Raw genomic sequence first — 15,658 nt, 5'->3', positions numbered from 1 at the left:
TTACATATGGTATGGCCTAATAACTGGGGGGGAAAGTGGGGGGGTTGTCCCCATCATTTTGTGTCTTTCATTTTAAGTTTTGCTTTATTCTTGTCTATATTATAATGTCACAACTAATGAACCAATGCATTATTGGGAGTGAGTTTTGGTTGATCATTATTATTATTTGTTTGCTTAGGATGGTTTAATAAAGTGTTCCTTTTATTTCGACTTACTTTATCCATTTCTTTTTTCACATAGTTTAGTATGTTACTAGTGATATTGTGAGGTCAGGGTTATTGGGGTTACTCTGTCAGGAGTTACTTGTTCAGAGGTTACTCAATCGGTCAGGAGCTTCTCAGTCATGAGTTAGTGAGTTACTTGTTTAAGGGTTACCCGAACGGTGTTTTGATGTGTGTCAATTGGCCACACGGTTAGCAACCCCACATAATGCGCGATGTTCTTTTTTAAGTGTATCAGCTTGCTTTATATTGAGCTTTAAGAAGTGAGATCAACTGAGTAAAATATAAACGACCGGTTTAGAAAGTGATGCACTCAAATAATAACAATCAATTTAGGGTCTGTTCTCTTCATATTATTTTCAGTTTAGTTCAGTTCAGCTCTAATAAGTTCAGTTCAATTCAGCTCTAATAAGTTAAGTTCAGTTCAGTTCAGTTTAATTCAACTCTAATAAGTTCATTTCAGTTCTATTCTTACCTTAATTTCCTTCTCTCATAAAATATCCAGCTCAATTCAGTCAATTAGAACAAGCCCTTAGAAAGTGATATACTTTAAAAAACGAAGGAAGTATAATATTTGAATTTAGATAGAGTACGAGACATATAAGTGACGATTATCTTTAATTAAATTATAGTATCTTTAATGACAAGTTAATCAATTGTTAAATTAGGTTTATAATTTTACATGAAATTTGAAGTTATGATTTCATTATTAGCTACTCCATTTGTATCTCAATAGAAATCTACTTGATTACTATCTAAATGGATCATGATCGCTTGTTAATAAATGATTGACTACTATTCTTTCTTGTTTTTTAAGCTAGTTTCCCATAATCATCAACCTAATAGTTGACTCAAGATTTCTAAAAGTTGCAAGCAAGCATCTGATCATCACAACTATCAAGGATGATCTTAGTATACACCTTTGTTTCCATTTTATTAAATTGTTCTGCCATATCCTCATAAAATGTTTTTAGGCCTTTTCACCCATCTTCTCTTACTTTATTCATCTAAATCTTACACTCATTCACTACAAGAGTTGGAAATTAGGTTATCTAGAATGAGTCAATTCGATAGGATATGTTCGAGTTGATTTAAGGTTTAGGTCATTTTTTTATTTTGTTGATAAAATATTTATTTACTAAAAATATTCATCATGCATAAAAAATATTGATTATCAAGTTAGTTCGGTTCGATTAGATATAGTCTAAATTAGATCAAAATTAAGTCAAGTAATTTCAAGGTTGAGTTAGATAATCATGTATGGGTCAATTTTATCAGGTCTATTGAGCACATCAACTCTAGCTCTGTTTAGTTGCCTTAATTCGTGTGCAAATAGTTTAGTTAAGAACCTTCTAAAACACGTGTAATATATATCACAAAATTCAACTATGTAGTAATGTGGGATATAAATATATTATTAGTACTAACATAATTATTTATATTATTATTATTATTATTATTATTATCATCATCATCACGTATTAATGTTGTTGTTACTATTATTATTATTATTATTATTATTATTATTAGTTCTAATATTTCTAATCATTGTGCTTTTTATATATATATATATATATATATATATATATATATATATATATACAAGTGTATATTTTGTGTTAAGTAGTTTCACTTTTAATTTTAATTATACAATACTGCATTATAAAATTGTGAAAAATATCTGAAAAAAGTAAACACGAAGGGAGTACTTAAGTTTTTATAACAACATTATGGAAAACTTCTTTTTATATGTACAACTTGAAATTAGTTTAGAGAAATTATAAAATAATTATATGAACTTCTTGTACCAAACATACAATCATAACTCATACGGAGTACTTTCTTTCTTTCTACTCCCTCCGTTTTTAAATACTTGCTCCACTTCTTTTCCGGCCGTTTTTAAATACTTGCTCCATTCCTTTACTTGGAAAGTTTTACAATATTTACTTTATTTCTCTCACCTAGTGAACCTAACAAATATCATATTTTAATATTTTATTAAGGAAAAATTGCCCGGAATAATCCCACCTTTGGGCCGTCCGCCAAAAATAATCCCACCTTTGGATTATTTTTAAATAATCCCACCTTTATCCTCAATCCGCTCAAATCGGTCCCAAGTGACCTGCTACCGGTTGAGTAAGTTTTTTTTTATTTTTTATTAATTAAGTTTAATTTACACGTGTCTCTACGTGATTAGTAAAAAAAATAAGTTTTAATTTAATTTTTTTAAAGATCATTATTGGAGTAATTGACATTAATTAATTATTTTAATAAATTATTAAAAATTCAAACAACCACCACCAGCCCCAGCCACCTCTACGCCGCCACCATCGGCCTAGACCCAGACCTTCGTCGCTCCCAGATCCAAGTCGGTCGGCGGTCGCCGCTTCTCCACCTACCTCCGTCCGCGTCTTTAAATTGATGGTGAAGCTGAAACAATAATTCCCATAACAATTGGTGATGCCGAAATTGATGGTGAAGGCCGAATTTGATGTTGATGGTCGAATTTGATGCTTTGGAAGGGGAGGGGGCTGGAATGGGACGAGGGAAGGGGAGGGGGTCGAAATCAGGGCGAGGGTAAGGGGAGGAGGCCGGGAAATGCGACGGGGGAGGGGATTGGGTTGAAATCGACGGGAGAGGGAATTGGGTCGAATTCGGGTTGAAGAGCAGGGGAGGGGGCCGGAACAGGGACATAGGAAGGTGAAAGATGCCGGAAAATGTGGTGGGGAGGGGGAGGAGGCCGGAAATGGGATGGAGGAGATGGGTGGTTGCTGCGCAGGAGCCTCCCAGCGGTGGCGGCAGAGCTGTGGGCTGGGTCTGAGTTTTTTTTTTATTATTTAATTTTTTATTTTTTTAAAGCTTTTTTTTTTTTTTTAACTTTTAATTTTTTTTAGTTTAACTTTTTATATTTGACTACTCACAAGCTGACACGTGTCAAGTAACTTGGTATAACAAGTTAAATGACCGGTTGGGACCAAATTGAGCGGATTGAGGACAAAGGTGGGATTATTTAAAAATAATCCAAAGGTGGGATTATTTTTAGCGGACGGCCCAAAGGTTGGATTATTCCGGGCAATTTTTCCTTTTATTAATTGCATATTCTATCTCCTCCAATTTCTCCACTACTTTTACTTTTTACAATTTTTTATTTTTCCACCGACCCCACTACATCCATATATTATTATTTTCTCCTAAAACTTTACGTAGAGAGAAATTGAGCAAGTATTTAAAAACGGAGAGAGCATGTATTTTGAATTTTTTTTTTGAAAAAAAACAGAATATTTTAAATTCTTCTTATTGAGGAGGAAATTTTTTAGAATCCCTTCTTTTGAAGCGCGTATACGAGTTCTACAATGAACCGCCTTCCTAGCTTTCTCTCCTCCATTGATAAAACTTCTGAGGTAAGATGCTCATTTTTTTTTAATGATCATGATTTTATTTTCAGTATTGTCAATTTAGGGTTCTTCTATGATGAATTGTTGGTAATTAAATCAATTTTGCTAGAAGAATTCTATGTGATTTTGTGCCTAATTTGATAATTAAATCAAAATTGGTTGCTGATTTGTTGCAGGATTTTGTTTATAATCCTTTTATGTTTGTACGCGGCCCTAATTTGCATCCTTCTGATGCTCATATGTCATCTGTTCCAATCCCTGCTACTGCTAAAGGAAACAATTTTCCTCAATCAAAGGTTCATTTGTTCCTTTTTTATGTTTATTGTTGGATTTTCTTAATTGCTAAGATATATGATTTGTCTAGTGAATCTATGTTGCTGCTTTTTTACTTGGGTATTTTAGTGATTTTATCAAGTCATCCCTTTTGATTTGGGTGGAGTTTGTGTCTTTCCTGGCTAAATTTTGTTGGTGCTGTTACATAATTGCGTTGTCTCATTCGCCCCGTTAAGAGTGTGATTTAATGATCCTGAACGGTTCGGTTTAGTTGCAAAAGTAGTGCATCTAGGGTTTCCTTCCATGTGGTATTTGCACAAAAATCTGCATGAAATTTTGAAGGTTGTTGTAATGGATGTGAAAAAGATAATTAAATTCAAGGAAAATTCTAACACTCTCAATATGACTCATAAGATTATGGAACATTTTTCGGGTATTACAGCAAAATGAAAGAGTTTCAATAAGTTCTTTTATGCTCTTTCAGTCCCAATCTAATTATCAGACTTTCCATTTACGCCCATTCCGATTTCTTTGTCCCATTTCCTCTAAGGTCATGGACTTACCAGTATCTTATTACCTCTCTCTTGCGATTACCTAAAGTTAGGGTCTCAGAATCCGTCTCATTCAATTATAAAATCCCTCCACTATATTCCATTGCATCTACTTTTTGATTAATATAAAATCGATAAGCCAACAAACAATATATCTCCTAAAACTCTTTGCAATTAATTAGGATGGAGGGAGTTCAATGATATGCTCAAAAGTCAAAATTAGCTGGCCCAAGTGTAGGAGTGTAGGTTGAGTTATTTCTAAGTAAGCTACATTGCAATTGCACATCAATAGTCTCAGGTTGTGCTTGAGATAAGACTTGAAAGTAACAAACTATGCATTGCTTATTGAGGACTGACCAAACTTTTTTAATTTGTTCTTTTTTTCCCTGTCTTATTTTTCTTATCATGGGACAACCTTGTCTTGGTTGCTTATGATAAAGTTGCTTTGAAATTTCCATACTCGAGGGCCTTGGCATTTCTGCCAACCGAGAGGTGGTTATTTGGTGGTTTATGGTAGATGTGCCTTGCAGAATTAAGTTCTCGTGCTCTTTTGTTACTTTGTATTCTATGATTAATGTGCTTTGCATTATTGCATTTGAATGCTTCTATTTAACTCGTCGTCTTTTTTCTTTCTTTCTTTCTTTTTTTATTATTTTTTTTATAAATTCTTATCAAAAACTTATTTTGTTCAGGCTGGTTCATTTTCCAACTCTGCTCCTCATAATGATGCTCCTAAAAATCCTATGTGAGAATCTCTTCTAGCCTAGCTCTTTGCTCGTGTGAGCTTTAGTTTTAAGGTTGTAGACCGGTAGTTATGATTAATGCTTTGACTTGTGCAGAGACAAAGACAAAGATGATACTTTGGTCACTCTTAGAGATCGAAAGGTAGGGTATATTGTTCTTTTTATGAATGATGTGTATGTGATAATCAGCCCCAGAACAATAAAGAATTGTTTTGACCCTTCATGTGGGAATAAGTTAGTTATTATCAGATAATGCAGGTTGGGGAAGGTGTTTAGGTTTTTATTTTTTATTATATGTTTCTTGTGTTTGACTTATCCACTTGGCGTTTTAGCTTATGCAGTTAGGTATTTGAGTCTAGGAAAACTTTTGTATACACCCACTTTTCAGTAATTTACTGTACATCGGGTACACTTTTGTCAGATTTAGTGTTACTTTTGTCAAATTTAGTGTTACTTTTGTCAAATTTATCAATCAATCAATCAATCAATCAAAGCCTTAATCCCAAAAGTGGGGTCGGCTAACATGAACCAAATTTGATTATTCCGTGTAGTCATCAACATAAATCTTTCTCCTCCATCCCTTACGATCCAAAACTTCATCCTCACGTAAATCCATGCACTTCATATCCTTCCTCACTCCTTCCAACCAAGTCATCTTTGGTCTCCCTCTTCCTCGTTTAATCCCTCCATGGTCCCACTCTTCCACTCTTCGCACCGGTGCACCCTCGGGTCTCCGTCTTACATGTCCAAACCAACGCAGACGATTTTCCCTTAATTTATCTACAATGCCCGCCACACCTACTTTCTTGCGAATAACCTCATTTCTGATTCTATCTCTTAAAGTGTTTCCACACATCCACCTTAACATGCGCATTTCCGTAACCTCCATCTTTTTAATATGCTCTTTCTTAGAAGCCCAACATTCTGTACCATAGAGCAACACTGGTCTTATGGCAGTCCTGTAGAATTTTCCCTTCAACTTTAAGGGAATGCTGCGGTCGCATAGCACTCCCGTGGCCGCTCTCCATTTAAGCCACCCTGACTTAATCCTGTGGGTCACGTCTTGATCAATGTCACCATTCTTCTGGATGATCGACCCTAGGTACTTAAAACATTCACTCATGGTCAAATCCTTTCCATCCAAACTCACCACTTCATTGCTTGTCCCCCTCTGAGTGCCAAAACGACATACCAAATATTCAGTCTTACTCCGACTTAGCTTAAACCCTCTAGATTCCAACCTTTGCCTCCATTGCTCCAACTTGACATTAACCCCATCCTTAGTCTCATCCACCAAAACGATATCATCTGCGAACAGCATACACCATGGAACCTCATCTTGAATTGGTCTAGTTAATTCGTCTAGAACCGTTGCAAAAAGAAAAGGGCTTAATGCAGACCCTTGATGCAATCCGATTGTAATAGGGAAATCTTTTGTCAACCCTCCGCATGTCCTCACATTTGTTGACACATCCCGATACATATCCTTAACTAGGTCTACATACCTTCGTGGGATACCTTTCTTCAACATTGCCCACCAAAGTATCTCTCTTGGCACCTTGTCATATGCCTTCTCTAAATCAATAAAGACCATATGAAGATCTTTCTTCTTTACCCTATAAAACTCCATCATTTGTCTTATCAAATGGATTGCCTCCATAGTAGATCTCCCAGGCATAAAACCAAATTGGTTATCTGAAATGCTTGTGCATGCCCTCAACCTTTGTTCAATCACCCTTTCCCACAACTTCATAGTATGGCTCATAAGCTTAATTCCTCGATAGTTAGAACAATCTTGAGCGTCTCCTTTGTTTTTATAAACCGGGACCAAGGTGCTCTTCCTCCAATCTTGTGGGATCCTTGTAGCCGTCCATATCTTGTTGAAAAGGTTTGTTAACCAATCAATACCAATCTTACCCAAACACCTCCACACCTCTATCGGTACCCCATCAGGGCCAACCGCCTTCTTAGGTTTCATCTTCCTCAGTGCAATCTCCACCTCTACTCTCCTAATCCTTCGCACATACTCCATGTTGATTTCTTCATCACTCATAGAGGTATCTCCTATCACAACTCCATTACTTCCATTAAATAATTCATCGAAGTACCCCTTCCACCTGTCCTTGATGCCCTCCTCTTGCACTAGGACCATTTGGTTCTTATCTTTGACACACTTCACCATGCCAATATCCTTCCTTGCCTCTTGTCTTCTCTTTGCCATCTTATAAATGATCCTTTCTCCCTCCTTGGAATCAAGCTTTTCATAAACCTCCTGATATGCCTTTTCTTTTGCTTGGCGAACAGCTGCCTTTGCCTTACTCTTAGCCTCCTTATACGCTGCAAAGGTTTCATCACTCCTACATTTTCCTAAGGCTTGATAGCATTCCCTTTTTTGCTTAATTACTGCTTTCACCTCTTCATTCCACCACGAAGTATCTCTCTGTACCGAAGTTCTTCCCCTTACTTCCCCTAAGACCTCTTTGGCCACTCTTAGGAAACAGTTCTTCATTCGTAACCAGGTCATGTCCGGATCCACCTCTCCATCCCAATCCGCTTCTTCAATTACCTTTTCTGTAAAAACCTTAGCTTTTGCATCCCTTAGGGTCCACCATCTTATCCTTGGTTCTTCTTGTCTAACTTTTTTCTTCGCCTTCTCTTTCAGACGAATAGTCATTACCAATAGCCGGTGTTGGGTGACCACACTCTCCCTGGGATAACCTTACAGTTTATGCAACTTTGTCTATCTATGCTCCTTGTGAGCAGGAAGTCTATTTGAGTTGCATTTGCTCCATTCCGAAAAGTTATCAAGTGTGAATCCCTCTTCTTAAACCAAGTATTAGCCAAAATTAAATCATATGATTGGGCAAAATCCATAATAGCTTCACCACCGGCGTCCCTCTGCCCATACCCAAAGCCTCCATGGACACTCTCATAGCCATCTCGGCTCGCCCCAACGTGCCCATTTAGATCCCCTCCAATATATAACTTCTCTGAGTGGTGGACACCCTGCACCACCTCGTCTAGGTCCTCCCAAAATTGTCGTTTCTCTTCTGCATCTAAACCCACTTGGGGAGCATAAGCACTGATAACATTCACAATCTCCTTGCCACATAGCAACTTCAGCCTTATCAACCTATCGTTCTTCCGATAGACCTCGATCACCTCTTTTGCCAACCTCTCATCGAGAACCACACCAACTCCGTTCCTAGCTCCACCATTCCTTGTTCTGTGGCTCGTTTCTTGCCCAACATACCATACCTTATACCCCAAAACCAAGCCTCGAGCTCCTTCTCCTGTCCATCTTGTCTCTTGGAGGCACATGATGTTCACGCGTCGTCTTTTCATTACTTCTACCAATTCTGCTGATTTTCCCGTAAGAGACCCCACATTCCAAGAACCAATCCGCAAACTAAATTCTTTTCTCCCACGCTCCCTCCTGATCCCAACTCCAAGTCCTTGATTATTTGACACCACAATTGGGCAATATGGCGCGTCGCTTCTGGGCGACGACCTAGCAACCCTTACATACTTATCACTGCACCCGGGTCTGGGAAGTGCAGCGCGTCGCTCAGTAGGGAACGCCCCAATGGCACGCCCTTGCTCATTTGACACCACACTCGGGCAATGTGGCGCGTCGCTTCTGGGCGACGACCTAGCAACCCTTGCATACTTATCACTACACCCGGGTCTAGGAAGTGCAGCGCGTCGCTGAGTAGGGAACGCCCCCACGAAAATATCTGTTTGGCTCATGTCATGGGATGTGACGAAGTTTTATACTGGCTGTCACTGGCCTACCGTAACCCTCCTCCTTTATCCAGGCTTGGGACTGGCAGCGGGAAACCCACTGGCGGAGTTTTTGTCAAATTTATCAATGAAGCATAAATAACACTTATATATGTCAGGGTAACTTTTGTGCGTTTAAGTGTAACTTTTGCACATTTTATTGCCACTTTATAATGGATGTTCAATAATTTACTGAACATCCGTTTTATTTAAAAGTTTGTGTTGAGTCTATACATCAAGATTAAAGGATGTTTATCAGTTTGCGCAGTCTTTTGCAGCTAGGAATAGTTATTATTAGTCCTATTATATTTAGGATTATATTTCAGCATTAAGGACATGTACCTAAGGCTTAAGGCTAGCATAAGTAAGATGGTATATTTGAAATGTAAAGTTTAGCTGAGTTAGAATTAGGGAGCTAGGGGCAAATCACCTTAAGTGGGAGGATTGTTGATGGTTTTGATTTCTTTGATCTGCTAATTAAAGCAAGTTGCTTGAAGTGGAAGAGTGATACAGGGTTTTTTGGTGATTTTGGCATATCAATTTGAAGGGTAAATTCACTGTATGATAATCATGCTTGCATTGTATTTTGTACGGAAAGTTGGGTTGTGAAGCATTGTCACTTTCATAAGATGAATGTGGGTCATGTGGAAGAGACTCGTATGCTGTGCTGGATGTGTGGCCATACAAGAAAAGATTTGTTGAGGAATGAGATGATTAGGAAGAAGGTACAAGTTACATCTATTGAGAACAAGATGAGGGAGAACCACCTAAAGTGGTTTGGCCATGTAAGATGGAGGTCAAGCGAAGCTCCAATAAGGAGGCTTGAAGAGTAACAAAATGATGGGATTGTTAAGGGTTGAGGAAGACTTGAGAAAACTTGGAAGGGGGTGATTTATAGTGATATGGTTTTTTTGGGAATTGAGGGCAATATGATGTTGTATAGGGTGGAGTAGAGGGAGAAAATGCATGTCGAGGGCATGTCATGACTTAATGTGTGTACTTATGTATCTATATTATTATATACTTGTTAATTTTGTACCTAAACTCTTTTGTTTTTCAAACTATTTATTTCCTTTGTTAAGGCTCTTTCAAATATATTATATGTATTTACTCTCTTTTTATATCCCGCTAGCACTCTTTTAGAAATGTTTTCAAATTTTGTTGCTGTTATTGCTGTACAGGGGGTCATGGGAATAATTGTCTAGATAAGTCTGTCAGATGTCGTAGCCTCTACTTTCTAATTTTCTGAAAATCTTGGTCAGGACATTTTCCTGTGCAATTGTACTATACTAAGGCTGTTTTGGCTACCTTTTGTAGGTCAAGATTTCAGATGAGGCTTCATTATATGCGCTCTGTCGATCATGGTTGAGAAATGGATACGTAAAAGATAATCAAGTACGCAAACGTTGGTCATATTACTCATTTATACTGTTCTTTTCATTGAGTGTATAATAAGTTTGCTCTGTGGACCTTTTTTAATCTGTGCAGAGCATATGCACCTGATTCCCATTTATCTATGTATCTCTAAGCAATTGATTGTTTGATCAAAAGCATATTTTAGTCCTATGGATTAAGTTAAGGGAGGTTGTTATTAGCATATGCCAAATAGCTAGTAGATACAATCTCTATCAATCCTTGGCTGTGGAGTATTTTGTTGGATTTTGAAGTACTGAAGATTTTGTATGCTGTTTTCTTGTTTATAGTTCATCTATATTTCTCCATCTCCTTTTACTAAATTGTTTTAATACTTGCAGCCACAATATGGTGATGTTTCAAAGTCTCTTCCAAAGCCCTTGCCTGTGCCTCTGCATCTGTATGAATCTTCCTCGCCTAAGAGAAAGGATAGAGATGATGAATCAGAAGTTGATGAGGTCGGTTCTTCTTGGACTATAATATTATTACTACTGCCTACCTGTTATCTTAAATATTTTTGTGAATTTTGAAATTGCATAGGTGTAGTCTTGCATTCTATCTTCCAATACCTGTCATATTGATATATTTGTACAGTTTTCTTTTGTGCAAGATAATAACTACAGTTTTCATTATATGTTGGTAAGTACAATTCAGTTAGCAAGCTAATCAGTAGCTATTTTTGGATGCCTTTAGAGCATTCATGACGAGTTTTGGATGTTGTTGAAGAATTTATCATATGATTTGGATATTGTATGAGTATCCATGATAGATCTTGAATAACATTAGATTACTCAAGATGATTTAGTATTGTAGTGTGTAGAATTAATTCATTTCTGTTTTTGACGTGACTGTAGCATTCTATTATATTTAATAGAGTTGGAATATCTCTAGTAGGCACCTTGAGTTTTAATACTGAGATAATTCAGAAAACTTGGAAAGAACTATGGGGTGACCATCCATTTTTAGCTAGTGTTAGTAGTGTGGAGGTGTGAAATAAGGGGCAAAAGAGAGAGAGAGAGAATTGAAGATGGTGGAAATGATGACGTTTAAATTTGGGGTTTGAGGAATTCTCTAGCTCTGTTAATCGGATAGTAAGTAACAGTGAAAGCTTCCATCTGAAGGAACAGCAGATTGGGATTTTTTTATTGGAGGTGTGAGGTGAGTCAATCAGTCAATGTATTAGGTGGAGTTGAACAATAAAGGAAAGTGGAGAGTAAGGAGGCTTTATAAGTCTTGGATGGAGGGAGTTAAATATGATCAGAAGAAATTTGGTTTAAGTTCATCAACCTACTTACTACACTACTACAGACTTCCAATACAGTTAACGTGTGGGAGACATAAGCAGAATGACCATTTGGGGAATTCGGATTGGTGTTGTTAGGAATCCTGTTATTGCCTTGCCCATGAAGTTGGAAGGATTTAATGAATAATAGGTTAGTTTAGAGCTGATCATATGGCCAGATTGGGCCAAGGTTGGGTCAAATATGCGGGTTTTTCAGGCCATGTGAGTCTATTCAGGCCAACAGATTGGACCGGTTGTCTTAATATAAAGAGGACAGTTTCTGAAATATTCAGTAATTTTTTCTTTTGTCCTTGTAGATCAATTAGCTACTTTGAGGCCTTGGTTTTATTAACTCCCTTGTTATTTACTTGCATCAATAATAAAACAATCTATCGGTTTCTTTACACTTTCTTTTTTTGTTTTATCATAGTGATTTATATTTTATTGAATATTATTCCTATTCTATGACAATTGCACTTGATTAAAGGGGAATAGGAGAGGATCTATGTCGATGATCACTGGAGGTAAAATCTTTGTTCATGAAACTGACCCCACTGTATTGAAATTAAGCTCTGGTATTGTTGTTATAGTAAAATTGCTTGATGGTTCCTCTCTACTGTCTGGAGTTGCTGATTACTTTCTCTGTGCTCTGTTGTCCGACTGGCGACTACTAGTTGTGTAGGACCTAAGTAGCTGAGTTAAGTCTGTGATGTGAGTCTTTTGGGCATTGGGTTGTGTCTAGTCCATTATTATGCTAACAACAACTATTTTTGGTTTGAGGATGGGTCTCGTTGGAACTACTCTGTTATGATTGGGAATGGAATAAAAGACAAGTGGATTTGGCCTGGCTACTCAACCTGTAGTGGTTTTCTATTTTTTATTTTATTTTATTTTTTTATTACTTCCTCCGTTAATTATTATGTGCAACTTTGGGGTATTATTTGTGAGATATAAAATATTCCAAAGTTGCACATAATAATTAACGGAGGTAGTATAATATGAGGGGAGGGGCTTCTATGTTTAGAGCCTGTTTATTTTCTTTCCTTGGTTTCTTTTCTTTATTAATTTTTCAAAATAAATTTTATTTTATTATTAAAAACGAACTGGATAAGAAGATTGTCATGTTGTGACATTTTTCAGGAGTGTTCATCCTAATTCCCTCTTTCTGCATGCAGGTTGAGATTCCATGTGCTGAAGTGCTGCTAACCAGGCATATTAAGCGAGCTAAAAGAATTCGAGCTAGGTATATCCGGATATCCCTCGTGATTTTGTGTCGCTTAAATGGTTTATTTATTAGCCATGATTGAAAACTCAAGTGGACTTTCTGCATCAAATGCCATCTCTGAATCACATGCTTTCTCGATTTCTAGATTATTGCAACACTTATTGTCATTGGACGTCTTAAAATAATTGCAGGACTGAAACATTCTGAAATCTTAGACATCTATTTTCTAAATTATCCCTTTCATAAACCAATAGATAAAAACAACCCGACCACCCCAACAGACATAATTAAAATCCAAATAACTAGAATAGCCCCACTAACCCAGCCAACTTAATAATTAATGTAACAACACCAACCACCGCCCTGTTGTACCTGCCAACCACCCCCACTTTCCACCCCTCTCCAACCTCATCACAGCTTCATGACTACATGTACCAGCCAGGCAACCACGAGCCCACGACCATCTTCCTGCCTACCATCGCCACCACTTAAAACACTGATCACCACCGCCTCACACTGTAATCCAGCATTTTAAAAAAAAGAAAAAAAAAAAAAAAAGAAAGAAAAAACCACAACTACAACCGTGAAGAGATTCTAGATAGCTTCATTGTTTAAAGAAGTATTTTAACTCCCATTTTCCATTTTTCAATTGATCCTTTTATCATTTCATAACTATAATCAATTGTTCTTCCTTTTAGTTAGACTAGATTGTAACTTTTGTTCCCGTATTAGAAATAGAAATTTGAACAGTTTTTTCAGCGACAAAAACAGTGACCTAATTAATGAGAAACCTTTTTTTTTTTTCAAATGACAAGGAGAAGGCTTGTCGTAAGACAGGTGATTTTAGGGAAATCCTTCCTAGAATGAGCTTGGTGAGATTCGACACTTGGCCTCACGCCTAGAAGTCGAAGAGCTAGCCAACTACTCTAGCCCTCCTATCTCAACGAGAAACTTTGTGGAATTTGAAAAAATGATATTAATTTTAATCTCCTCTTATACCGTAGAAAAATCTCTTCCCTCTGTTTTGTTTGCTTTTGTGGGCATATATCAAGCTAATTTGGTTAGAGTTTCCAGTTGTCAGTGGTTTAAATGTTTTAGGCAATATGCCCGGTAAAATTTGGATAAACTTTGTAAAACTTTTGCACCTCTTTGCAGATTGAGAGAAGAAAGATTGCAACGAATTGACAGATACAGAAGTAGGCTTGCTCTTCTTCTTCCTCCTAACAGAAATATGCAGGAATGATACAATCAATGGTCCATGATTCAATTCAATGCTATATCAGGTCTGCTGTATCATGCATTATCTATTGGCAAATGAGATCTGCCCTTTTGAGTGTATTTGATGAAGCAGAGAACCTAAAGCCATTCATCGATCTTTCAATTTTTCACTTGCTTGTTAATTCCCTGAAGGATTTATTTCACACCCAAAGCAGCTACTTTGGCAATTTCCAATCAGTCATTGATTTGGCAGTTGATACTTGATAGTGTTGAGGATAAACACACCTCTTGCGGAATAATCAATCAACCAAACAACAAACCACAAGCACACACAAGCTACTAGTTTGTTTAAAGGTCACACTTAACCCAAGCTATATGAATTATCTCCAAGATCAACAAACCACCAACAATATCAACACATATAATGCAGCAACTTAAGCAAAGAACGAGCATAAACAACCAAGCAAGAGACACCCGATTTTTACGTGGAAAACCTCTTCGATGTGAAGAGTAAAAACCACGGGACTTTAGTAGTCCACCCAAAATGTTCTTATTATGATCAAAGGAATGTTACACAATCACAATTCCAAGTCTAAAAGATGGGTACTCAATTACCCAACAACAACAATCATAAGAGCAAAGATACGGAAGAAAAATTGGTAGAGTATAACTAGAAAAACAGAGTTCTGTCCAGAGGCCGTAACTCACGAACAGTAGCAGCAAAAGACAATCTGACCGTTGAAAACGAAGCCCTAGATGTGCCGGACAAGCTGTCAAAATTTGAGCTCAATCGGACTACGGATGAGCTTCGATCGGGGCTGATTTCTGGAGCTGCGCAATGAAGAACGTGAAATGGCTGAACTTTGAAAAACTCTGTATCTTTCTCACTTCTTCCCAACTAATTTGCTTCCCTCATTTACTCAAAATTCTGGCAGCAAGTGTAAATGTCTCAAAGACTTTGTTGCCCCAAAAGCTTCCACGGGAAGACACACACAAAGTCAAGTTAAGGAAGCTTCCTTGAGAAGACTTCACAATTGGACCTTAGTTACACTACTTGCCCCAACATTAACACAACATTAAAATGGGCTTTCTCCACATAGGAAGGGACCCGTAGCCCAACAGATAGGAGTATCACACACCACTTATTAGGCGATTTTCTAGCAGTCAGATTGTATTATGAGAATGCTGTTTTTTTTTTTTTTTTTTTTTTTTTTTCTTCAGTAATTTTGTACAGAGGTAGGAGCATTAGAGACTGGGAATTTCTCCCATAATCATCGTTCTAATTCATCTTGTAAATTTAAGTTGGCATAAATATTCCTTCAATCCTAGCTACTCCAAGGGCCATATATACTTCGATACTTTTCATGGGACATAGCTTTAGGTGATATGTATAAATGTATATGATGGGAAGATGCAATGGGAGGAAGATGAAGGATTTTTTTTTTTTTTTTTTTCCGAAAAAAGTGTTCTTGGTTTTGAAGAGAAAGAAATGAGATTATAATGCAATTATGAAATTTAGGAAAGATGTGCACTCTATTTGTTCTGATTATGATT

The 15,658-nt window shown here is 37.1% G+C and overlaps 1 protein-coding gene across 2 annotated transcripts; it reads left to right on the top strand.

Moving 5' to 3' along the window:
• Positions 1-3,467: 3,467 nt before the first annotated feature.
• LOC145605328 (uncharacterized) lies at positions 3,468-14,341 on the top strand. 2 transcript variants are annotated; one of them, XM_081661364.1, is made up of 8 exons: positions 3,468-3,622; positions 3,793-3,912; positions 5,133-5,185; positions 5,280-5,325; positions 10,284-10,361; positions 10,721-10,837; positions 12,837-12,904; positions 14,042-14,341. In XM_081661364.1, exons 1-8 carry the CDS (start codon positions 3,575-3,577, stop codon positions 14,127-14,129), a joined length of 618 nt encoding a protein of 205 aa, XP_081517490.1. In that variant the 5' UTR covers positions 3,468-3,574; the 3' UTR covers positions 14,130-14,341. The 2 variants fall into 2 exon arrangements, with proteins under 2 accessions (XP_081517490.1, XP_081517491.1); XM_081661365.1 differs by lacking the exons at positions 5,133-5,185; positions 5,280-5,325.
• Positions 14,342-15,658: the final 1,317 nt, after the last annotated feature.

Source organism: Chenopodium album, chromosome 22 (genome assembly GCF_948465745.1).
Source record: "Chenopodium album chromosome 22, dcCheAlbu1.1, whole genome shotgun sequence".
NCBI lineage: Eukaryota > Viridiplantae > Streptophyta > Magnoliopsida > Caryophyllales > Amaranthaceae > Chenopodium > Chenopodium album.
The sequence above is the reverse complement of the archived record's forward strand: the minus strand, read 5'-3'. Positions and strand labels throughout refer to the sequence as shown.